Here is a 24,517-nt window from a genome sequence, read left to right as displayed (position 1 = left end):
AGCAGGAGCAGGGCAGTAGGACAGGAAGAGCCGGCTCAGCCCCACTGCACCCGGCCCTTCCTTCCCTTGCTGTGCACCCCTGCACCCAATCTCAGTGGAGCAATCCCAGTGCGGCTCAAATGCTTAAACAGACCTCGTTTCACCTGATCAGCAAATCGCAAGCGCTCCTTGACCCCCTTCACCCCGTTTCTGGGATGGGGTTTCCAAAACATAACTGCCCTCGGCCCTGGGCACCACAGGTTCCTGACGTTGACGAGCAGCACTCAAGCCCCATGCCCCCTGCACTCAAGAGCAATCCACCACGATCGCAACCAAATCTGCCTTGCATGACGAGCACCAGTGGCCGCTGCAGCCCGTGCCGATCTTGTTCTCCTTCCTCCTTCCTCCTTCCCGGCCCCCAGTGACACCAGGCTATACCCCTTTGCACACCCGGGAGATGTACATACCATGCTGCCCGTTCCTCGACAGACGGCCAATCGCAACACGTGCTGGCACCTCGCCGCGAGGATCTGCAGCCACTCCCGTCACCTGCAGGCATGGCGGGCTGGGCCTCTCCCGGCTCAGCGTCTGGGCTAGCAGCCACACTGCCTCAACTCTATCGTCGGATCATTGCTTCACCTGATCTCTGAGAATACAGAGCACCTCGAGTCCGAACTCTTTTGCATGGCAACTTGGCGCCCAGAGAACCAAGCCTGTCAAGCATCGCCAAGATGCAAGCCAAGCTGTACCAAGCTGTACCAAGCCGGTTGGCATCCGAAATCTCTATAAGATTCACGGGCCACTGCCTCCTCTCGCTCCAGTTTTCTCTTCTCATCATCATCAGCAGCTTCATCAGTCGTCTAATCAGTCTCTCATCATCAGCCTTTCTTTGCCCTAGAGCCCGGAGCTCCAAGTTTTTACAGTCTTCTTAACTTCAGCCACCTCTTTCGGCCCGCAAACAGCTCTTTCAGTTTATAAACATCAACCAGAAATCAGTCAAGATGCAGTACTCAAGTGCCATCCTCATCGCGGCTTACGCTGCCACCAACGTCTTCGCCCACGGTGTCGTCTCCGCCGTCCAGGGTGCCAACGGTGTGACCCTGCCCGGTCTCTCGGTCGCTGATGGCACTCCCCGTGATTGCGCCTCGCCCCGATGTGGCTCTGAGGCCGACACCTCCATCATCCGCGACAAGGAGCTCGGCACCTCCAAGGCTACCGCTCTGGGCCGCACCAACGGAGGTGGCCCCGTCGATGCCTCCAAGATGGTGAGCCTCTTCATGGACGGCGCCGGCGCCAACACCTCCGCTGTCGTTGCTGCCCGTGAGATCCACGAGGCTGCCCTCGCCCGCCGCGCCAACCTGCCCCGTGCTGCCAACGGTGGCACCAAGACCCCCAAGGGTACTCAGGAGACCGCCGTCAAAGCCGCCACCGGTATGGCCGCCGCTCAGGGTCTGCCCACCACCCAGGATGATGGCACCCTGCAGATGACCTTCCACCAGGTCAACCAGGACGGTGCCGGTCCCCTGACCGCCGCCATCGATCCCACTTCCGGCGGCACCGACCCCGCTGCCTTCAAGGATGCTCAGATGACCCAGGACGTTCCCGGCATCGGCATCGGTGGTCTCTCCGGTGCTTCCACCATGGACTTCCCCATCGCCGTCCAGATGCCCGCTGGCATGACCTGCTCCGGCTCTGTCGGTGGCGCCAACAACGTCTGCATTGCCCGCATGGCCAACTCCGCCCTCGCCGGCCCCTTCGGTGGCTCCGTCGCCTTCACCCAGAGCGCCGCCGCCAAGAAGAGGGCCATCGAGTACAACCTCGCCAAGCGCAGGTTCGCCCGTGCCCTCAAGACCGAGGAGTAGATTGGTACATACCATATCGAGCTCAGACGTTGAGGCACACAGTTCGATACCCTGGTCATTCTGGATGGATGGGTCGGTCAAAAAAGGCTGGGAGGCATAGCTGATCTGGATCAGCTATCCCCTTCCCATTGCTGGTTTCTTTTTACTTCGTTTTGCATTATTATACCACATTCTTTAGGCGCTGGCTGGGAGGGAGGTGAGACCGATAATATGGTGGGCTGTACATAGATAGAAAGCTGTAAATTGATGACAGATGACGTTCCTTACAAAGTCTTTCATGCTATGGTGAATGTGCGTGTGTGCGCTTTGATTAGACTCAAAAGGATCCCAAGTTCTTGAGCTCATTAAAACATGGCTTCCGTCCACCTCCTTCTACACTGTCGGTTTGGAACTAGTGCCATGGCGTTCTGCTCGTACTGAAGTTTCAAATTGTTCCATCAACGAGCCAATTGTCATTTTTACAATTTCTGTTTCTGTCGAGACGAGAATGTTGAATGGACTTACAAATTGATACAAATCTGTTCAGGGCTACAGCACCTCTGCAAGACCAGTCTAAGCGTTGGGACAAGTATGTTACAGAGCTGTGTCAGTGTAAAGTCTGCTCCTTATTGCTGCCTCCTGCGGTATGACATGTTGATTGTGTGATCCTTTTTTCAATGGTATGTTGCGAGAGTAATACAGCTATGTATCATAACTCCCACACATATCACTAATAATATCTATGGAGGTCCTGTTGTGTGCATATTTAGGGACTTTAAGATGTAGCTAGCAGAAATGGTGGGGATGCGTAACATGCGTGTAAGTCGAAACGGGGGTCGTATAAGGGGGGGAGGGTATCTTTCCCAGATTTGAACCCGAACCCTTCACACACCCACGTAGGTGTAGTGAGGCTTTGCCCCTGAGCAGCTGAACAAGCTGAGTAGTGGTGTTCGAGTCAGGGTCCACCGTTTACGAACCCCGCAGTTCGGGAACTGCTCTGTACGCCGTATACGTACCATTCGTGTCTACGTGGACTCAACCAGGTCAATTGATTGATTGCAATAGAGGCTCTTCTTCTTTTTGCGGGTTTACTCGAGTACTGTTAGCCTGTGATTTGGCCAAGGGCCTGCCTTGATTGCAAGCTGTCTATCTGCAGATCAGCCGAGTGTCCTCGTGGCGGAAGCGAGTGCAGATCAGCCGTTATACGGATCGCGCCTACGTCACAGCGAAGCTCCCTGCTCATTACCGCAGCTCCTCCACTGCGACAGACACGCAAACGGACTCAGCCACTAGGATAATAATAAAGAGAGCAGGCGAGCTCCATCCATCATCACATCGCCCCAAATACCATTCGACGAACCTCCCTCCCTTCCTCCCACCACCTTGCCCTACCTTCTCAAATCACCAATCCAGCACCACAACCAGCCATGGAGACATTCGGATCTCTCAAGCGTCGGACCACCGACCTCATGTCCCAAGCCCAGGGCCAAGTGGGCAATATCCCCAGACCAAACCTGCCCGGCATGCCAGCGATGCCAGCGATGCCAGCGATGCCATCGATGCCATCGATGCCTGCCAACTTTCCCAACCTGTCCGACCTCTCGTCGAGGCTCCCCAAGATGCCAGCCTTCGGAGCCGGGGCAGCGCACCCGGGTACGCCCACGCAGAAGGCCACCTGGGAGCGAATCGACGTTCCCCCCATGCCGCGGTCATCCCACTCGGTCAACGTGGTCGCCGGTAGCGCCTACATCTTCGGCGGCGAGATCCGGCCCCGCGAGCCAGTCGACAACGAGATGCACATCATCACCCTGCCCTTCAGCAGCGCCGGCGCCGACTACTACGCCGTCAAGGCCAAGGCAGCGCCCAAGCAAGAGGTCCCGCAGGTCCCCACTGTCATCGCCCCCAGCGACGACGGCAACGACGATAGCAAGGAGAAGGACTTGGCTGAGGTGCCCCTCGGCACCTCGGCCGAGGCGTCCGACGACGTCGTGACCGGGTCGGAGAACATCGCCGACGGCCCGGACCCCAGCACCTCCAAGGACAAGGGCCCCGCCCACGCAGACTTCGACCGCTCCTCCCTGGGCGACGTCCCCTCCCCGCGCGTTGGACATGCCACAGCCGTCATTGGCAACCGTATCTTCCTGTTTGGCGGGCGCGGTGGCCCCGACCTGGCGCCGTTGGAGGAGCACGGCCGAGTGTGGGTGTTCGACACCAAGACGCACCTGTGGAGCTACCTGGACCCCCTCCTCCCTGCAGCGGGCCCCATATCCCCGGCCTTCGCCGACAAGAGGCACTTCTACCCCGCGGCGAGGAGCTACCACTCAGTGGCCGGCCTGGACCAGCCGCGGGACTTCGCAACCCGGGAGACCAAGACCGAAACGTGGGCCGAGTGGGCGCAGGGCGACAACCCGGCCGTGGGCCAGGTCGCGAACAACAGCCGGGACGAGGACGACGACGGGTACGGCACCCTGATCGTGCACGGCGGGTGCTTCGCCGAAGGTCGGGCCAACGACACCTGGGCCTTCGACGTGCGCTCGAGGGTGTGGCAGGAGCTCCCCTCGGCTCCCGGCAAGCCGCGCGGCGGGACGAGCCTCGGCGTCGCGGGCTCCAGGCTCTGGAGGTTCGGCGGCTTCAACGGCGAGGGCGAGGAGGGCGGCCAGCTGGACTACCTCGAGCTCGGCGTCGACACCTTCGAGAACATCAGTAGCGAGCGGGACGTCGTCCTCAGCGCCAGGGGCCAGTGGAAGAGCATCTTCCCGGAGCTCGCGGGCAGCCCCGCCGCGCCCCTCGTCGCGGCCGCGGAGGAGAACGCCGCCGCCGGCGAGGACAAGGACGAGGCGGCCAGCGTGCCCCTCAAGGCCGAGGTCAACCCGCACTGGCCCGGCAACCGCAGCGTCGCCGGGATGCAGACCGTCACCATCGGCGGGGTCGGCGGCCGCGAGTACCTGATACTGCTACTGGGCGAGCGGGACCCCAGCGAGGCAGGCCACGAGGCGGCCGGCAAGTTCTGGGACGACATCTGGGCGTACGAGCTCCCCAGGGCCACTGCCGCCTCGTCCGTCATGGGCATGTTCGGCAGGGGCAGGAGCGGCAGCAAGGGCCAGGAGAGGCCCGTCGAGGGCAAGTGGTTCCGCGTCGAGACCGAGGCGTATGACGACGAGGACGACGCCGCGGCTCAGGGTCCCGGCCCGAGGGGCTGGTTCGCCACGGCGCACATGGGTCAGCTCGAGGAGAGGGGCATTGTTGTCTGGGGCGGATTGGACGGCGCGAATAAGAGATTGGGAGACGGCTGGATCCTGAGGCTGGGTGCAGAGAAGAGAGAGCCTTGAGCGTCCGGGCTCCGATGAGCTTGACTTTTTTGATTTACTTCATCTCACCTCGGAACAGGGGTCGGCGTTCTTGCATTAACGGACGATGGGTTTCTGGGATCACATGTTCTCGAGAAAGATAGCACTGCTGCAGGCCAAAATTGTCTCACAAAGGTCTTGATACGACGCGCAATACAAATTCATATGTACAACCAGCAGGGCTCTGCTCTCTCTGGTCTCTTTTCCCTTGTCCCCGTCCATAAATCGCCTCGCACTGTCTGTCTAACGATCTGCTCTCGACAATGAGACGGCCATATTGCATGAAGTCAGACGCCAAAAGACCCGTATCTCTACCCACCTGCTCACAGATCCGACCTCGTGACCTCAGCCCCGTAGGGCTCGCTCAGCAGCGTCGTCTGGCCGGCGCTGTTCTCGCACGTCTGGCGGCCGCTCAGGGGGCCCGGCTTGGGGATCTTGCTGACGTCGCCGGCGCTCTCCCTCAGCGCGGTCAGCAGGCTCTTGGTGGTCTCGGGCGTCAGGTCCTCGTAGTAGTCGTCGTTGATCTGCACCATGGGGGCGTTGACGCAGGCGCCGAGGCACTCGACCTCGATGAAGGTGAAGAGCCCGTCCGCGGTCGTCTGGCCCGCCTTGATGCCCAGGCTCTCCTCGATCGTCTTGACGATCGAGTCGGAGCCGCAGCCGCCGAGCTGGCAGGGTGTCTGTGCGTGTTGGAATACAGGTCAGCTTGTGTGCTATTTGCCCTTTCTGCGGATTCCTTGCGTATATCCGTCGGATTGATTCCATCTCTTATTTGTAACCTCCTCCACCTATCCCCCAGTTCTTCTTGTACAGCGAGGGCAAGCTTACCGTAGTGCAGGCCTGGATGAAGAACTTGCCAACGGGCGTCCTGTTGTACATGGTGTAGAAAGAAGCGACCTCGTAGACTCGCATGGGGGGCATCTCGAGGATGCGGGCGACCTCGTTCATGACGCTGATGCTGGTGAAGCCGTGCTGGCGCTGGCCCAGGTCCAGCAGCGGCATGACTGCGGCCTTCTTGTATTGTGGTGGGTACCGCTTGAGGATCTCGGCGATGACGGCTTCATTCTTGGCGGTAAATTTGAAGGGGATGTTGGGGTTGTTGTCGGGTGTGTTTCGGTGCTGTTGCAATCGGGGGCCTCGTTAGCTTCTCTTCACAGTCTCCAGCTGGCTGTCCACAAGACTTATGCGCCGAGGTGGATGGTGACGACGGGACACAACAGAGGGAGGGTGTTCTCGGGTGGCACGTACGACCATGAGCGAGTCGCTCGGTCTTGAGGTTGTGACGGAGAATGCGCGAGTCTGTGGCCTTGCCGCCCTCCGTGCGGAGCGGGCAGCCGTTCTGAATACTAGGGGGGCGATTTTGCTTGCCATGGTGGGCTGTGTAGAGATCAATGGCAGGAAGTTGATGATGCTGTCGCCGCCCTGGAAGTGATGCCGTCAAACATTTGGAGCTTCCCGACGGCTCAGACAGGGCTTACCTAATCTTGTTTGCTCAGCTTGGTTGTTGCTGTTGTGATTGGCTGGCAGTGTGGTCTCCCCCTGTGCCGAGGCACTTGGTTACTTACTGCTACCATATGTGCAGCCAGCTTAATAATAAGGAGCGAGTGGACCGATGGCGTTCGACCCAATTAGATCGAACTGAAAAAGGCCATGGTAGCTGACGTGCGGCTTCATTGCGCCTCACCAGATCAACATGCAAAATGGGCATCGGCTGCTTTTTTTCATTTGTAAGAGAGAAGTTATGCTTCCGCATGATTTCAGTAAGGGACCATACGCCAACGCTTTCTCACTACCTCGAATTTCAACTACAAGTCAAGTTCCCCCCGAAATTGAAAAACGGGGGCGCTCCATGTATTGAGTGAAGTAGATGAATATTGTACACATTGCTGAATTCGAGTTATGCTTGCCTCATTTCGTTATACACAGCACGCCTATATCATAACTGTCAACAGAGTGAACTATGTTCCATTCAGTGCATCCTGCGAACACTGAGAGTATCAGATACAGTTGACAAGCAATGCAACTACACGACATTTGCAGACCAGAATGGAATCCAACAACAAATGAATACAGAAATAAATATTATTACCTAAGCAGCCTAAGCAAAAGATAATTATTGGGCACCATTGCTGTTTAGGCAGCGGGTTCCGATAGACGAACAGGATCTGTATAGCATTGATACCACCCCGCGTTGATAGATATCTGCTTTCATTTTGTACCTTACCCGTTGAAATTTCACAGAGTTAGCTTCGTGTAAGATGTGACCAACACTCCCGAGGTCGTGCTGCAGCTTCATGACATTGAGCGAGTACAGCCTTGACTTGTTGATCTTCCATCAGGCAGGTTTGCGGACTCGCAGAACATCCGTAAGCTCTTCTTGGGCCAGATAGCTCCGGAGTAAGAGAAACCCACCTTTCGATGCGCGGCTCCACTCGATTCAGGCAACAATTGATAACCGCCTGTAGAGCACACAGAAATCGCGCCACCTCATCACGGTTCGTCATTTTACCACTGGGTCTATTAGCCGAGTCCAAAAAGTTTCGTTGAGACGGTCCTGAGCAGGCTATAGACCCCCTTGCCACCTATACCAAACCGTCATCGTATACCGTGCGTCTGGCGGTACTTAGAGATTCTTCGCATTGTCCCTGCCTCACACTGCCAGACTTATTTTCTTTTTCTCTCTCTTTTCCCACAACATCAAATTTGGGTACATTATAAATACTCGGTTCGATTCGGTTAAGAAATATTTACAAGACAACCTAAAGTTTCAACCACGGACTGCACGCCACGTGCTCAACAAGAAGTTTGCCATGTCCCCAGTCTGTGGAATTTCGATTTCTGGGAGGCTCCTGAGGGCCCTGACAGGCCACTTCTCCCCTATCTGAAATATCGGAATTAGTACTCTTGCGAAGAAGCTGTCAATCTCGTGTTGATATGCCACGTTTTCTCATGAGAGTCAAAATTGCTACCTCCCGGGTCTTGCCATCATAACGTCTACTTCAAGAACGTGCACTCTGCTGCTCATCAAGCTACATTTACATTGCCCCCTCTACCCTGCCCAATATCGTCCCTTGGAACATTCACAGCACCTCCGCGACCGATTCCATGACTGCTTGCGATGTTGACGGCCCCTCTGCCCAGTCCGGGTGCCACGTTGATGTGACCCCGGCCGCCGACCGGAGACACGTTGACTTGTCCGCTTGGTCTTCGGTCTGGCGGTGGTGGCGGTGGTGGCGGTGAGATGTTGATGTTCCCACCGCGCTGTGGGCTAGGCGGTGGTCTGGGCCTTGGGTTGGGCCTTGGATCCGCGTCAGAGGATTCAGATATTGTATATGATGATGGATACGTCTTCTCGGATCCTGTGTCCCTGGCTTGACCAACTAGGCGGAGAAGGAGGTATGTCAACAGGGCGAAGAAGGAGATGAGTAGCACCAATATCAGGGCTATGGCATCGTTTTTTTTGACCATGACCAAACAGTGTTGAAGGCCAAAATGTCCGTCTTTGTGTCGCAAGGGCTTTCGGCCTGGGTGGTTAAGAACCGGAAATTGATCACACCGAAGACGTGCACTGCTTAGATTCCTCGTTGAAGTGGGTGACGATATGGTGATTGCTGGACTCGGTAGTATCAAAGGAAGACACTCAATGTCGTCAACAGGTAGCGGCGTTGATGATTGGAGGCCCTCATCTCAGGTAACAAATGATATGAAGACCAATTGCTGAGACATAAGCTAGAAGCATTTCGTGCAGTCATCTAAGGTCTAGAGAATAAAACGTGAGACAGAGAGACCTGCTTGTAAATGGGAGACGACTGGGATTCACGTCGGGGGGGGAAGGGGGGAAGAGTAAACAAATCGAGTGGCTGGCCCTCATGCAGCCATCTCTATCTGGTATAGGAAGTCGGCGCATCTTTCTCAACCCCGGTCTCCATGCAGCAGAGTACAGGAGTAAGACATCTCGCTTGCCTGCACCTGTTTTGGGAACGACCGGTGTGGAGCCCAGCAAATCAGGCACCCCAGAACAGCGCATTTAAGCGCCTCTGCAATTACACCTGGTAGTACACCGAACATCGTTGAATGGGCCCTCGTCCGGTGTCTCTTTCCACACCCCTTTAATCACTTCCACACGTATTCTCTAGACACCTCTGCAGCAGCCTCTTCAAGCACCTCTTCAGGCGTAGGCATCTGTCTGGAGCTTCTCTAAGCACCTCAAGAAAACTGTCCTCTAACTCCTATACATACTTCCCTGTTCTTATACTCTATTTTACCTAGTCCCAAGACTAGAGTTGATTATTCTACGATCTTAATCAAAGTTCAAACTTCAGGACTATCGCGGCTAGAGTTCCGTTCAGAGACGAGTTCTAGACGAATAGAACACATCATTGGCGATCGAAGGCACATGATACACTTAAAAGCATTGAAGACTGCGGGCGTCTTCGCCGGCGTGGAATAAAAATAACTTGATCGAGAAAGATTCATGCGACGGACATCTCCATGTCCCTGATGGTTATTCGCCAGTCCATCTTCACAGTCTCGTTTCGGTACCCAGACATCGACAAGCGTCACCCCTGAGCAATGGATCCAGAGTATTTGTGACGCCCTTCAGCTGTACCCGTGTTCAGTCGTGTCCCACTCAGCATCAACCGTGCCATACTCCGTTCCGTCGTGGACCAATTTGAAGGTTACATTTGCCATGTTGCTTATCATGACAATGTGGAAGTCGATCTTATAGTACATTAGATCGTCTGCTCCCTTCTCCTTTTTCAGCTTCTTTTTCGGGATCAGATCCAGATTTGCCTTGACTTCTACGAGTCTTTTATTGATCTCTGTGGACTGTCAGCGAACAAGAACCATGCCTCAGCAGCGACATCAGTGCCAAAACCATTCCAAAGTCCATGTTTCACTGTATTGGCTGACTCAAGAGGAGAATTCGCATAAAGATTACTTCCGCCCAAAATTTTTCAGCATCACTTACTAATTGGAGCATTCGCAGGATCAGGATGGCCTGGAGCATCGTCAATCTCGCAAGCATAGATTGGTAGCTTGATGGTATCTAATCTCCCATTCCAGTCTGCGTCAGCCACTAGCTGGTCGTAATAGAAATGGAATGGCATAGGCTGCAGATCCTTGACACGAGCATTCTGGCGAGAAATGTCAGTACTTGGAGGGGTGCATATGTCAGCGGATGGTTTCACAAGCCTTCTTCACAAACCAACGCATCACGTCAACCCTCTCTCCACCGTCAACGCCACCAGGATACCTGATAATGTCGGTCAGTGGACTAAATGGCATATTCGGTGAGATAGGAGCTCTCATAGTGTCATACGGACCTTGTTTGGTTGTGGTCGTGAATGTCCGGGGAAAATTTCTGCAGTGCCTTCGTGCCATAGTGCTTCCTCGCCATCCGAGACGCCACCGTGACAGTCGGCATTCCCGTTGTGGGTGAATGCTTGTCTTGGAGCCCACGAACGAGGGCACCTTTGACTATGGCCGTTGTGCTGTCAAAAAGACCAATCAGTATGTGCATGTGCCAATGAGAGGGTTTGAACGAGATAGTTAGTAGTCGAGAACCGAAGAAATCGAACACTTAAATCATGCCTTACCAATCCTCCATTTTCTTCACTGTCACGTTTTGCCCAACGGCAGCCTGGATGCGGTCTCTGAGATACTCATTCCTCCCAAAACCACCTGCAAGTAGGACTGCGTTGATTTTGGCCTCTTGTCCTTGCAGCTTTTGCTGCTTTTGTACCTCTTCAATCTGGCCCTTCACCAACTTCAAAATGTCTTTGATCACTGGAGAGAAGATCTCCTTCATCCTTTCGCACGAAATCTTCAAAGAGCCATTTTTGATGTTCAGATGCTCATCATCATCTATCCTGCGGCAAGGAACGAGGCATCTCCCGTCGTCGATACCATTGAAATTCCGTTTGATCTCGGACTCCCACTTTGTCATCGCGTCCTGCATATACCCGTCGTCTTCCATCCAAGGCTGGCACCCTGACATATGGGTTTTCACCCATTTGTAGAATTCGCGGTCCAGGAATGATGAGCCACAAAGCCCACCGGTTCCTGGCGCTGCTTCCTCTAGTTCTGGTTGAGCGCCAAGTTTTGTGATCCTGTATGAAATGAGATCGACGGTACTAGATAGTATGGAAGATCAGCATTGCCAATTTTCAACGAGAATATTTGAAAAGGACGTACCCGCCCCCAGCGTCACATATTACGAATGTTTGGCCCTCCTTCAGCTCGAGCTCTCGGAACATGGTTCTTAGTGCATGAATGCCAGCAGCCTCTGGCTCCGCGATTATCTTCACCGGGCGATTAGGGGCCATCCCAGCATCATTAGCGCATTTTTCGGTTATGCTCTGTGCTGATTCAGGCCACATGGCAGGGACGGTGATGATATATTCCCAGCGGGTGTCCCTTAGCAGGACGCTCTGCCCACCGCCGCCTGGGTCGAGCGTTTCCTTGACAGACTTCTCAACATGGCGTCTGAGAAATCGCAGATACTTGGTGATCAGGTCTTTGACCTCCTTCTCGTTCTCTGGCTTCAAGGTGTGATCTGGGTACGCTTCCGCGAGTTGTCCGGCCTTGTATTTTGGATCTTGTTCTAGCTTAAACCACTGGAACACATCCTGATCTCTATCGCAGCCAAAACCCCACTTCATGCTGCCACGGTCGCTATACTGCAGCACGCTGGGTTGGCTTCGATGTTAGTCATCAGTGGCAATTGATCCAACATTCAAAGGTCATAAACTTGTCCGAATACCAGAGGTTTTGCAAGCGTGCTCGTGTCCACCCGCCACCCCGTTTGAAAGGCATGATTTGCCGTTACTTACGTCGGAACCTTCTCCATCGTATTCGCATTGTAAGGCCAGGACGTAATAGCAGTAATGGTTGGGACTTCCTTCGATCCCTATTTGACATGGTCAGACACTGTGTTTGAGATTCCACGGGTCTTTCGAGCAAGAAATGAACTTACAGCTCGTATCTGCAGCCAGGCGGCAGCAGAGTAGGTCGTCCCTGTGATCATCTACCGTCAGAGACTATCCAACTCCGAGAATTTGCAACAGTATTGAGCTTTCGTACCAAAGTCGACGGCTACTAGGATCCTACGACTGGCCTTGGAGCTGGACAAAGCCTTTTGCGGGGCCTTGGACGTGCGAGTCGAGCCCGCCGCCGGTTGCTGAAAGGCACTTTGTACGAACGAGGTCGACATCTTCTAGGAAATGACTGGAATGAGCTGCGTCCGTAATCAGGGACCTGAGACTCGAGAGTACTGGTGAAGGATGGCTGTTGAAAACCGCCCTGTTGTGACGGATTACGAGCGACAAGTAATTCGGTAGAGGGTCGACGGGTAACCGCAACGGCATGCTTCGGATTGAAATGAGAAATTGAATTGGGTCCCCCGCTCAGCAGGCTGCAGTGCAATGGTTCGCCTTGTGGTTCGCCTGGTCTGCAAACTGGGTACGGAATCTGCCGTTGGAGCCCGGCGAATTTCGCTCATCCATGACAAAACGTCGCTGACCCCTCTCACGAGAAGCGCCATGTGCATTTATGGGATGCAAAGTGATCACACCGGTCTCCCCTTTAGAGTATGCGATTGGAGCGCAATCGGATTTTTCTGCGCCTCGCTTACAGAAGCTGAGCTGGATGTATGCAGCCTCATGTGTATTGATTGGGTATGGCGTGATAACTGGTAGCACACGCACGGGAGAAGTGAGCAACGCCACGCGACTTCGATACTTGTCCTACACACCGATGCTGACCGATGTGCCGAGCAATGCCCTGCCACGTCAGCGGGCCACGGCTGGGTCTTTCTTCCACACCAGAATACGTCCAGACCACACTTCAAACATGTTCTCATGTGTCTCAGTCGTACGCTCCCCATTGGCAATCACGTTGAGCACGGCAGGCTGAGTTACACTACTGGTTCAGAGAACGCTTTTCCTTGGCAAAAGTCCCAGTAACTTTGTACCGGCACCTCGTATACCTACCTTCAGATCTACTCCAAAATCAATCCGGGTTCATGGTGGTATACCCGACAAGCAGACACGACACAGCTATGAGAATGTCTGATTCCCAGGACGAAAGCGAACAGCGAAGCTCACTTGGGGTCAATGATACGATTGAGAGCCTACGTCAGGAAAATGAAACACTCCGCAGAGATCTCGAAGATTGTAAGGACCAGCTATTCGAAGTCCTGCACAAAGGCAACGACATTCCTGAGGACGACATCAAAGCTGCGTTCTCCAGAGTCTACAGTGGCATAGATGCATGGATCGACGAGATCACCTATGAACGAGGCCACGAAGAGACTTTCAGGGCGCATTTCAAAAAGAAAATACAGGATGGATACGGCCTGGAGTCTCTAGGTTTCCATCGTCGGTGTTACTCGAATGTAGAATGGCGTGTGAGGCTAAGCAAGCTGCCACACTGCTTCCACATTATCGTTTCGTTGATCATCTCCAAATTCCTCACAGATGAGGTATTTCGCACGGCGAAACTTGATCAATGGCGACATCTGTGCCCACATGGTCTTTCAGACAACGAAATCAACCTCTTGGTGCGATTGCAGGAGGCGATGCGGTCGAAATTGAATCGAGGTATGTTGCCCACTAAATATCCTTGGCTGGATTATTGTCCATGTCCAAGTCGCGGTTCCGGGTCCTGATAGCTCGCTGGCTAAAACAGATGATTCTGAAATTTCTCGATGGCGTGGCCAGTCTATCTCTGCAATGAACGCAGCGGACCGCGCAAAAGAACGGACGAAGAGGGCAACTGATGAGCAGCTAAATAAGCTGCAACAAATTCTTGGGCATTGGTTGGACAAGCCAATACCTAAGCCTTTGTTGGACTCGTTGATGACCAGCATCATCCTTCGTTCCAACAAGGCCCTTGAAATGATGTGCTGCTCGAACAAGACCTACGTCGTAGGAAGTCTCGAAATCCCGCCCGGGCCCATCATCAAGCAAGCAGAGTCGTGGCACCTTAAAGATCTCATCACATGGAGGAAAATGCGTCCGCGTGAGGACGGAGCTCTACTGCAATGCCTTTACCCCGGATTGGTGAGGATTGGGGAAAGTGGTCAGGACAACTTGCACCTTGTCAACCCGACTTGGATGGCGTATGAAGACCACAAGCATTTGCCGCCACCTGTGTCTAGAAGTCCGTCTCCACCCAAGCAAAGCTCAAGCATAAGTGACCGCGAGATTGGAGAGCGCAAAGCGAATCGGCAACGCAAGTCCAAATCGAGGACGGTGCTCGGATTATGGTCACCATTGGACAGAGCTTCAGCAAAATCTTCACCACGATCTGCAACCAAAACACCCCCAGCCCATCCGACAGAATATTACTATCCGCAATACCCAGGTGGACCTGAGCTCTATCAAGCATACCCCCCCGTCAGCCCCGTTGCCGCCCCCTATCTCGAACGGGCATCCACCTTTCCTCTTGCCCGGCAAGAACCTTATGGTTTAGAGGGACAGGACGATGTGAGTCAGGGGGTTTCCTTCGAGGCCTCTGATAGTAGCAAATGGAATGGTAGCCTGCCTTAGGCATGATAGAGAATATACTGAAGAGCCACAAGGAATTTCAAGCTTCCCCACGTTGTATCTGCTGAAACTTGAGGATTGGAATTCACAAAGGACGCCACTGTAACATAGAGTCAAAACTTTCCAACCTGAGACTTGAACTGGCATGGTTGGAATTAATAGGAGATTACGTGTGGATGAGTAGCGTAAGATGGAGTGAAACAAAACATGGTCTCTTTCCATATTCTTTTAGCTGCCTTGAGGTTCACATTGGAGAATGATGCTCGGCAGGGTCCCAAAGACGCCCAAATCCAACCAAATCTGTCACGAGCTCGGGGCTCCACTATTGTGGTGCTCCATTGCATATCAATAGGAGCACTGCACGCTCACTTTTCATGGTCAAAAGAACCATTCAATTCACTAGTTATTTGATATGCCCTGCTCGGACTCGTGATAAACCCAATGACACGACGGGCCATATCATAGACAAAGGCGGGCTTCCTTCCCATTGCATGGTATTGATCCTTCCCTTCCACAAGCAGAACCTTTTAAGGAGTCACCCAGGTAGGAAACAAGAGGTTCATTGCTTGGCAAGTCAACCACTTATGTCAAGTATTTCACGCGATCTGCATTGTTCTTCTTGGCCCATATGTGGACATACTACATTTCAGCTCTTTCTTCTTGTTCTCTTCTTCTTCTTTTTCTTTCCATACAATCTATGCAAATATGCAATTCCTAGGTACAAGCTCTCTTCTCGCCCTTGTTTCTGTGCTGCCTGTATGATATCTGTGACGGTATGGTGCTTATATGCTGCTGGGTATGCCTAATTTGGTGATTGGGAATTACTCGTCTCTTGGCTGAGTGGTATCTAATTGCCTAGCAGTAATAGATTCGTCTCAACATCTGGGACAGAATGTGATTCCACTCAGAGCCACCCTGTTGATTGCCTTGTTCTTTTGCACTACAGAGGAGAATGGATGCACCTACACCCCTGAGTGTGATTTGGCCCTTGTACGGTACCCCTCCTGGATTCTAACATGTTTAGCTAAATTGGCGTCCTATATCAGCAGAGAAACGCAATAAAAAAAAAGAGAAAAAAAAAGAAGAAAAAAAGGAGAGGCAACGGTCTCCTAGTGCTCGTGTCTACACTCGGCACTCGCGGGTAGGGTTTCCTGCCGTATCAAGTTTGGAGACCTGAGTGGATAATGGTTCACAACGGGCCTTACATACAGAGCCGACTTTACCGCACGAATACCATACTTCCGAATTATGGAGCCGGAATAGCGGCACGGGATGCTTGGGAGGGAGGGGAGGCTGCAGAATTGGGCGGGCGCTTGATGTCGTGGCTGGGAGGGACGCGATGAACGGCCGCAAGTACGTACATCGCCGGCATCGTTCTCGCCGGCAGCGTCGTGCGAGCGCCACGCCTCGACCAGGTTTCCGTACAGGCGCTGATGCATCAAATCATGGCCCAGCGGCTTGCCAGTTGAGGACGGCTTGAGATACGACTTCGCTTGCCCGGCCCGGTGAGAGAGGGTGAGACAGACGCAAAGCATCAAGCGTTGGTTGTACCCTAGCTCGATCGTCGATGATGTACGTACGTATGTGCGTAAGCCTTGGAAGACATTCAAATATAACCAGAGTGTGTTTCATATTGCCCAGAAACGGTCCGAATCACGTCCTGTTTTGTATTTTTTGATATTATGTCGGGGTACATCGACCCCGACAGCCTTCCATTAACGTGCGAGCAGTGAGCTGACTGATAGCGGTACAGCCTTGATCAGTTCGATTTTATTCATACCTCATACTGTGGGCCTTTCGGCGCTGCTGTCTCCAAATCTGCTTCTTGGGCGGCTTGACACGCCACAAGGCTGTGCCAAATCGGGCACAAGCACCATTGTGTATTTTCCACAGAGTAGGTTTGTTGAGACGGCTTGCGCAGCAACCGACCGCAACTCATCAGTCTCCCTAAGTGATCCAATTCCTGGATACTTCTCGGGGCTGACGAGGTCCACAATCTCGCTCCAGTATCCCTCCGACTGAAAGGTCCGGATTGCTCGATACGTGCTCGATAAACACCACCTGTCGGAGCGAGCACGACTGCAAAGCGGCTCGAGGGCAGTCGCAATTTATGAACCATGCTTGTTGGTGTCATTCACTGCCGGCGCTTACCTTCAATCTATCCAATCCAGACAAACAACGCGAACCAAAGAATTTGGCCGGCTGACTGCCGGCGCACTGGAGCTGCTGAGGAACAGTGACAGTGAAGGATTGATAAAGGGATACCGCCACAATTTATCGAAGCAGATGCCAGGGTCACGAAATGCCTACTAGTGTCCGTTCAGGAACCGGCCTCAAAACACCCAACATGGGTCACGTTCAGGTATGGGCCGGAGCAGCATTCCGACGACTGCCGAATTCTAGAAGCTTTTAATAGAATTGCCAACAGGTGAGAAGAACCATGGTCAGCGAAGGAACGAACGGCACCATTCTGTGCTATCTAGGGCATGTTATCGAAACCAAGATACTGAATTTCACGGTGGGTCACAATATGCGTCTCTTGTCCCGGGCGGCTGGTGATGGTTGATAAAGCAATTAAGCAAACGATAGTTGTTTGTTGTTGTTGAGGAGAGAAATCTCCCCGCTATTGAACGCTCAGAAGAAGCCTATTTATAGGCTAGCGCTAACGTATAAGCATATAATCCTCGCACCTTTCAATACACCCCTCATCGCAAATATCATCATCCTAATAATAATAAAAGATATTCTATTTTAATAGCTAAAAATACAATTTAAATATTCCGCTATAATTTATATTAAAACCATTATATAAATATTATTTAATATTTATATATTTTGCTTATATTATTTTTAATTAACTATTTAAATGCCCCTTTTAGTAATATAAACCCTATATTTATCTTAATCTTAATCTCTTATAAGCCTCTTTAAGGGCAGGGCAAGGCAACGCTTTTATATAAATATTAGTAAGATTATCTTTAAATGCAATATAATAAATATTATATATCTCTTTAATTCCTTTATAAATAAAGTAATAATAAATAGTAATATATTTTAATTAAGCGTTAACTTTATAATTTTAAATAAGGTTTAATATTAATTAATTATTAATATATAAAATAAATAAATATTTAACATACTTAATATTTAAATCTTTTAATACTTAAATTATTTAATAAAGATATAATAATGCTAATAAATATATTATATATTCCGCCTTATAAATAAATTTTATAATAATAAATTAGCGCTTTAATAACTAAGTAATTAAGCTATTATTAAGGAATTATATATATTTACTAAATGCTTTTAAATTATTTAAATTAGTATTATAAGAAGCATTAATATATATATTAAGTATAGCGAATTAAAATAATAATGTTTATTTTAGAAATTGCAAGGTATAATCCAGTATATGCTAAATATATTAAAGCACCTCCTTTGCAACGTTTAAATAATAAATTGCAGGCTTTGTATTAAATATTAAGAGCATTGCATATAAAAACGCAAAATTAAGTTTTATTTTAATAATAAGAAAATTAATAAATTTAGTAAGTAATTAATATATTATTGCGTTTATTGCAATATTATTAAGTTCCTCTTATTATGAAAATAAATTTAAATTTATAGGAATTTATCTTTAATTATAATTAAATATATTAAAGCATTTTAAAATCCATTAAGCATATTTCTTTTAGGAAATGTAAATTTTATTATTAATTTATATAATTTTTAATTTAAATAGGTATTTATAAAAACTAAGATCCTTATACTTAAAACATTGTATAAGCTTAATGCGAAATTCATTAACTTAAAAAGGACTTTTAATAATAAGAATATTATTAATATAAATAATAATAATAATTTAATCTTTAATAAAAACGTAAAAATTAAATATTATTTCTATTAAATATTTAATTAATTCCTTTTTAAAAGTATTAAACTATTTATGGCTTAATTATTTAAGTTTATATAAGGCATTAAGAAGTTTTAAAATAACTTGCTAATTATTAAATAATATTTAATATCCTTGCAGCAATTATATATAAACATTATATTTTAAATGGCTATGTAAATATATTATTTTAATGTTAAATTGCTAAAGCCATTAGCCTATTATAATGGTAATGGCAATAATTAATTTTAAATTATTATAATATGCTATAAGGCTATAAGTATCGTTATAATTTATACTGTAAATTTATATATATTTACGAGTAATAAATTAAGCCTTATAGCGGATAAGCTTATTAAAAGCATTAAACTTCTTTATATATACCTAGCAAGGATTAATAATATATTAATTTACAATAGCAAGTACTTTAATCTATATACCTATATTTAAAAGTAATTTAAGTTTTCTTTTAATAACTTATTATTAAGCATTCCTTTTATTACTCTTTATAACCTATATATATATATTAAGAATATTATTAGCATTTATTATATTAATAAGCAATATTTAAGTAAAGATTTAATTAAGGTAGTTAGCATTAATTAATGCTAATTAAGCAAGATTTAGTATAAAGTTTATATTAATTAATGCTAAGTTATTAAAATCTTTAAAATATTCCATAATAATGTTTATATTTTCTTTTACTTTTTATAAAGGCTAAATCCATTATCCTTAAGAATTATATAATTATATAAGTTTTATAAGTTTAAGTAATTTATTAATAGGTTTTGTAAGTTTAAGCAATTTATTTATGGGTTTATTTATAAGTTCTATATTATTAGCAAGTTCCATTAGCTAAAATGCTAATAATACCTTTATCTTAAGTAGTATATTTTTATTTAGCTAGCTAATTATTTATATAATCTTTATTGCTAAATTAAATTAAATAATATAGCTTAATATTATAATTATAATAACTTTTTAAAGTAGCATAAATAAATAAAAAATAGTTTCGCTTTTAACCTTAAATTCTATAAAGTATACCTTTTTAGCTTTATTTAATAATTTCATTCTTAGCTTATAAGCCTTAATAAGAACATAAAAATACATAGAGCGAAAGTATAGTTAAAAATATTTAATATTAAGCTTTTATTTATAAAGCGCCTTAAATAGCGTTATTTAATATAATAAAGCTAAGTATAGTTTTTAATTTCATAAATACATTATATAAGAAATTGCTTTAAGCTATAAAAATAAATAGTTTTTATTGCAAATTATTATGCAAATATTAATAATAATAATATGCATAAATCTTTTAAGCATATTGTTTAACTTATAATAATAAGGGGGTAATTTCTTATAAATAATTCCGTATTTTTAAAATATTATAATAATTATCTTATTTATATATTTATTCTTATTATTTAAACTAAATATTTTAACTTTCGTATTAAATTAAGTTTTAATTATATTTAAAAATTCCTTAATAACGTTTAAGATATTATTCTTTTAAATAATAAAGTAAACTTAATAAAATTAAGTATAATTATTAATAAATAAAATAAAGTATTAAAAACTTTTTAATAATCTTATTAAGAATTTGCTTAATAAATTAAATTAAATATACTTAAATAGTTATGTAAATTATTATTTTAGCAATAAATATAAGCATTTCTTAATGAACTTTATAAATTAATATAATTTATAATAAAAATTTATTAATTTATTTAGCATAACGTTTTTATCTTTATATAAGCATTAAGCAGTTAATTTTAATAAATTATTATAGTTAAAAGCTTTATAAAATTTACTATATATTGTAAATATTGTAAAGTTATTTTTTACCATTTAAATTTTAAAATTTCTATATTAAAACTTTGCTTATAATATCTTGCGAAATTTATTATTTTTTAATAATAAAAAGATATTATTTCCCTATACATTTAATTAAAACCTCTTTTAAATTATAATTTAGCTAAATAAATAAGTATTTCTTAACATATAATTATATAAAACGTTAATAAAAATGCTTTTAATAATTAATTTATTTAATAATTATAAAAAGATTTTTATAAAGCTAATGCCTTTTATAATAAGTTAATTATTATTTATAATAATAATTATATTTAAATATAATTATAAAGAGCTAAAATCTTTTATATATTTTATTATATACTTTAAAGCATTAAAATTAAAAATCTATAATATTAAAATACTTATAATTATTAATAACTTTGTTGCATATATTAAAACATTAATATATAATACTATTATATCTTCCTTATCATTATTAAAAATTTTAATAACTTCTTTATTTATAACTTAATTTATAATAGCTTATTTCTTACCTTTTTTTTATTTTTAATTAGCTTTATATTTAGCAAGCTTTGCATAATTAATATATAAATAGCTAATAAATATAAAGTTTTATATGCAGTATTAAGTACATTCTTTATTACTTAATATAAAGTTAATACTTATTAATGCAAACTTTGCAGCCTTTTTTATACTTTTTAATGCCAACCTTTTTTAAATAAAAATAAAGTAAATTTTAAATTATTTAATCTTTATATAGAAAATAATATTTATTATCTTAAGTTTAATTTTAAAAAACATTATAAGGTTTTAATTACTTAAGTTATTAATAATATTATTTATAATATTTAGCAGCATTATTAAGAAAAAAAAGCCTTTAACTTTATTGCTTTTAAAAAGTAACTTTATTAACCTCTTAATTAACTATCTTAATATTAAGGTTTTAATATAAAGTTTTATTTAAAGGTTTTAAAAGGTATTTAAATAGCCTTATAAGTTAAAACTATCCTTATATTATAAGTTTATTAATTAATAAAAGAAATAAATAATTAAATTACTAGTATTATAATTAAATTAATTAGCTAATATTTTTTAAGCATTAAAAGATTTTCTATATAATATAATAAATATTATAAGGCTTAAATATATTAAGCTTAAGAGTATAATAAAGGCTTAGTTATTAAGCTTTTCCCATTTTATAAAGGCCGCATTCTTATTTAATTATTCTTTAATGCTTATAATGTATTTATTAAGGCCGGCAAACTAAAAGCCGCGACTTTATATCGCCCTTTAATCTAAGAAGTTTTCCCCTTTTAAGTTTAACTTTAAAAGAAATAATGGGTTAAGCTTAAAGTTAAGTATATTTAATATCTTTTAAATAGTATTTATATATTTCTAAGCATATTTTAAATAATATTTATATGTTTTTATTTATTTATAGTAATTAGCATTAATTAATATAAATAAATAAATAAAAAGGAGTAAGTAATTAAAATATTAAATAAGGTAAGAATATTAAATTATTATAAGTTATTATTAGCTATAGTAGTTATTATAAGATATAATAATAATATACTGGTAAAGGCTAATAACGTTAAAATCCTAATAATTTAAATATGAAAATAATTATAAAAATGGGGGTATTAATATTTCCCAACATTTTAAGATATCTTAAGCAACGCTAGGCTTATAACCTAATAAAGCAATTAAGCAAATGATAATTATTTATTATTATTAAGGAGAGAAATCTCCCCGCTATTAAACGCTCAGAAGGAGCCTATTTGTAGGCTAGCGCTAGCGTATGGGCATACGATCCTCGCACCTTCCAACAATGGTATCATACGGGAACTACGGGAGGCGTCCCGTCGTACATATACGTGGGTTGTCATCCCGGCACTTTTCCATTGCAGATAGGGAGTAAGCAGGTCAAGCTTATATGGGCGTAGAGGCTCCCGTCATCTGAGGTGTCTATTAATCTGCGATCTGTTAGGCGCACGGCGCACGCGTGACCATGGTCCAGCACTGCGGCTAAATTGCCCCGGGCTCACCCTTTCCCTTTTCGGCCAGCGGAGGACGGCCGCCCCAATATCACTGCGAATTAAGGGAGTGAAACACCAACATAGAGGACGGCTCGCGCTTGGCGTCCTTGACATCTGATATGTGAGGACTTGCGCGTGTAATATGATTGGTGATGGGCTAGGGCACTGGCGATCTTCGCCATCCAAGTTCATCTACCTCAGCCGTGCCGAGAGCTGCCAGTACCAAACATGTCGGCGGTGGAGAGACCTAAGCCACCCATGATTGCTGGATGAAAGGCATAGCGCAGCAGTCGAGATTAAAGATTGAGGCTGGTGTCGGCCCGTAGGCAAGGTCTCCGAGACGTTGACGGAAGTCGACACTGTTGTTATAAAAGACGTCTCGCAACCTGTCTGTGTCGGTTGCTTCAAGTGCAGATCAACCACTGCCGTCTTCATACTGACCATAATTCTATTCTCGAACGAGACTCGCCATGAAGCTGTCACTGCTTATCACCTCCGTCGCTGCTGCTGCCGTTGAGGCGCACGGCATTTTCCAAGTAAGTCCACACCGACTTTCGCGCCTGGAAATACTTGTGTGGACAACTTTAACCATTGCTGCACAGAAAATCTCGGTCAACGGTAACGCCAAAGGCTCACTCGAGGGTTTGCGAGCGCCGTCGACCAACAACCCTGTTACCGACGTGACTAGCACCTCCTTGATCTGTGGCGCAGCTGGCACCACATCACAGTCGGTCGTCGCTGCGAACCCGGGCGACAAGATCGGGACATGGTTCCAACACGTTATCGGTGGCGCACAATTCCCCAACGACCCAGACAACCCGATTGCGAGCAGCCATCATGGCCCGGTTCTTGCATATATGGCCAAGGTCGACAATGCGGCGTCATCAAGCCACACAGGGCTGAAGTGGTTCAAGATCGGACAAGACACGTTCGATACGTCGTCAAAGAAATGGGGCGTTGGTAAGTGGTCAAGCCCTTTCCTGCGCTAATAGCCTAGTTGTGGCCCGGCCGGTGGGATGGTGGAATATGTTCCTTACTGAGTGCTTCGCAGACAACCTCATCGCCAACAATGGGTGGGCTTACTTCAACATCCCATCGTGCCTTGCACCGGGCCAATACCTCATGCGCGTGGAGATCATCGCGCTACACTCAGCGTACAGTCGCAACGGCGCTCAGTTCTACTCCTCATGCTTGCAGCTCAATGTCGGTGGTTCTGGTTCGTCGACGCCATCTCCGGCTGTTTCATTCCCATTCTACGGGCAGGGCGATCCAGGCATCCAGACCAATATTTACGGCGCAGCGGGCGCGGCAGACAACAACGGCCAGGCCTACGCCGCTCCAGGTCCGGCCGTAGCAACTTGCTAAAGCAGACAACTAAGGTTAAGCCAGGTCGGATTCAATGGATGAGGTTGGAGTAGGTGATCCGGGGTCAGCCGGAGGTCAGCCGGAGGTCAGCCGGAGGTCATCCGCAAGTCTCGATAGGGCGGGCCGGGGTTGTCGAGCCGAGGCTCATGAGCACATTTCTTCCTCTGATGCAGATACTTCCTTGACAGCCACTGTATATAGGTTGAGTGCCACTCGGCTCTGTCAAATGGATAACGAAGGGGGGACAGGAATCAAAGACAGCAATTTGGTCACTTAACCTGATTACCTTGGAAGCGTTTCCCCAAAGTCGGTGTGAATATCGCGATTTCTGGCTGGCCAAGTACAGACCGACCATCTGTATGCACGTAGGGGTAAGCTGGAGGGGGTGGAGCGCAGCTGGGTGGACAATGTCCGGAGTAAGAGCGAGGAAAGAAGCCGTGGTATTCCGAGCCAATCCAGCATGAGGCATTTCTGGGTCTCTCCAGACTGACATCATTGGGCGTTGGGGGTGGAAAAGGCGTTTTCTGGGGATGGAAGGCGAGCGGGTGAGGGCTTTTCTGTGCGTCTGTTCGGCTCGGCCCAAAGCTGCAGGTGGACGTAGGCCGCGTGCAAATCGGACTGACCGCATGGCGACTAGATCTGCAGGCCCGCCTGGTCTTTGTGTGCGGGAGTCTAGTTTGCCCAA

At 46.4% G+C, this 24,517-nt stretch overlaps 6 protein-coding genes across 6 annotated transcripts; 4 read left to right on the top strand and 2 right to left on the bottom strand.

The window, feature by feature from the left end:
• Positions 1-980: 980 nt before the first annotated feature.
• Positions 981-1,841, top strand: INS49_012373 (uncharacterized protein; the record flags this gene model as incomplete). Its single annotated transcript, XM_043173077.1, has 1 exon — positions 981-1,841. One exon carries the CDS (start codon positions 981-983, stop codon positions 1,839-1,841), a length of 861 nt encoding a protein of 286 aa, XP_043022374.1.
• Positions 1,842-3,247: 1,406 nt separating this feature from the next.
• On the top strand, positions 3,248-5,149 carry INS49_012372 (uncharacterized protein; the record flags this gene model as incomplete). Its single annotated transcript, XM_043173076.1, has 1 exon — positions 3,248-5,149. The coding sequence occupies one exon, from the start codon at positions 3,248-3,250 to the stop codon at positions 5,147-5,149; it is 1,902 nt and encodes a 633-aa protein (XP_043022373.1).
• A 341-nt stretch (positions 5,150-5,490) lies between these two features.
• On the bottom strand, positions 5,491-6,421 carry INS49_012371 (uncharacterized protein; the record flags this gene model as incomplete). Its single annotated transcript, XM_043173075.1, has 3 exons — positions 5,491-5,847; positions 5,996-6,286; positions 6,383-6,421. 3 exons carry the CDS (start codon positions 6,419-6,421, stop codon positions 5,491-5,493), a joined length of 687 nt encoding a protein of 228 aa, XP_043022372.1.
• Positions 6,422-9,766: 3,345 nt separating this feature from the next.
• On the bottom strand, positions 9,767-12,383 carry INS49_012370 (uncharacterized protein; the record flags this gene model as incomplete). The annotated part of the gene is made up of 9 exons (XM_043173074.1): positions 9,767-9,990; positions 10,140-10,305; positions 10,373-10,424; positions 10,495-10,662; positions 10,768-11,304; positions 11,366-11,860; positions 12,004-12,080; positions 12,147-12,187; positions 12,254-12,383. 9 exons carry the CDS (start codon positions 12,381-12,383, stop codon positions 9,767-9,769), a joined length of 1,890 nt encoding a protein of 629 aa, XP_043022371.1.
• An 852-nt stretch (positions 12,384-13,235) lies between these two features.
• On the top strand, positions 13,236-13,964 carry INS49_012369 (uncharacterized protein; the record flags this gene model as incomplete). Its single annotated transcript, XM_043173073.1, has 2 exons — positions 13,236-13,770; positions 13,957-13,964. 2 exons carry the CDS (start codon positions 13,236-13,238, stop codon positions 13,962-13,964), a joined length of 543 nt encoding a protein of 180 aa, XP_043022370.1.
• An 8,973-nt stretch (positions 13,965-22,937) lies between these two features.
• INS49_012368 (uncharacterized protein) lies at positions 22,938-23,832 on the top strand (the record flags this gene model as incomplete). Its single annotated transcript, XM_043173072.1, has 3 exons — positions 22,938-23,003; positions 23,070-23,427; positions 23,519-23,832. 3 exons carry the CDS (start codon positions 22,938-22,940, stop codon positions 23,830-23,832), a joined length of 738 nt encoding a protein of 245 aa, XP_043022369.1.
• Positions 23,833-24,517: the final 685 nt, after the last annotated feature.

The sequence above is a fragment of the Diaporthe citri genome (genome assembly GCF_014595645.1).
Source record: "Diaporthe citri strain NFHF-8-4 chromosome Unknown scaffold_6, whole genome shotgun sequence".
NCBI lineage: Eukaryota > Fungi > Ascomycota > Sordariomycetes > Diaporthales > Diaporthaceae > Diaporthe > Diaporthe citri.
The sequence above is the reverse complement of the archived record's forward strand: the minus strand, read 5'-3'. Positions and strand labels throughout refer to the sequence as shown.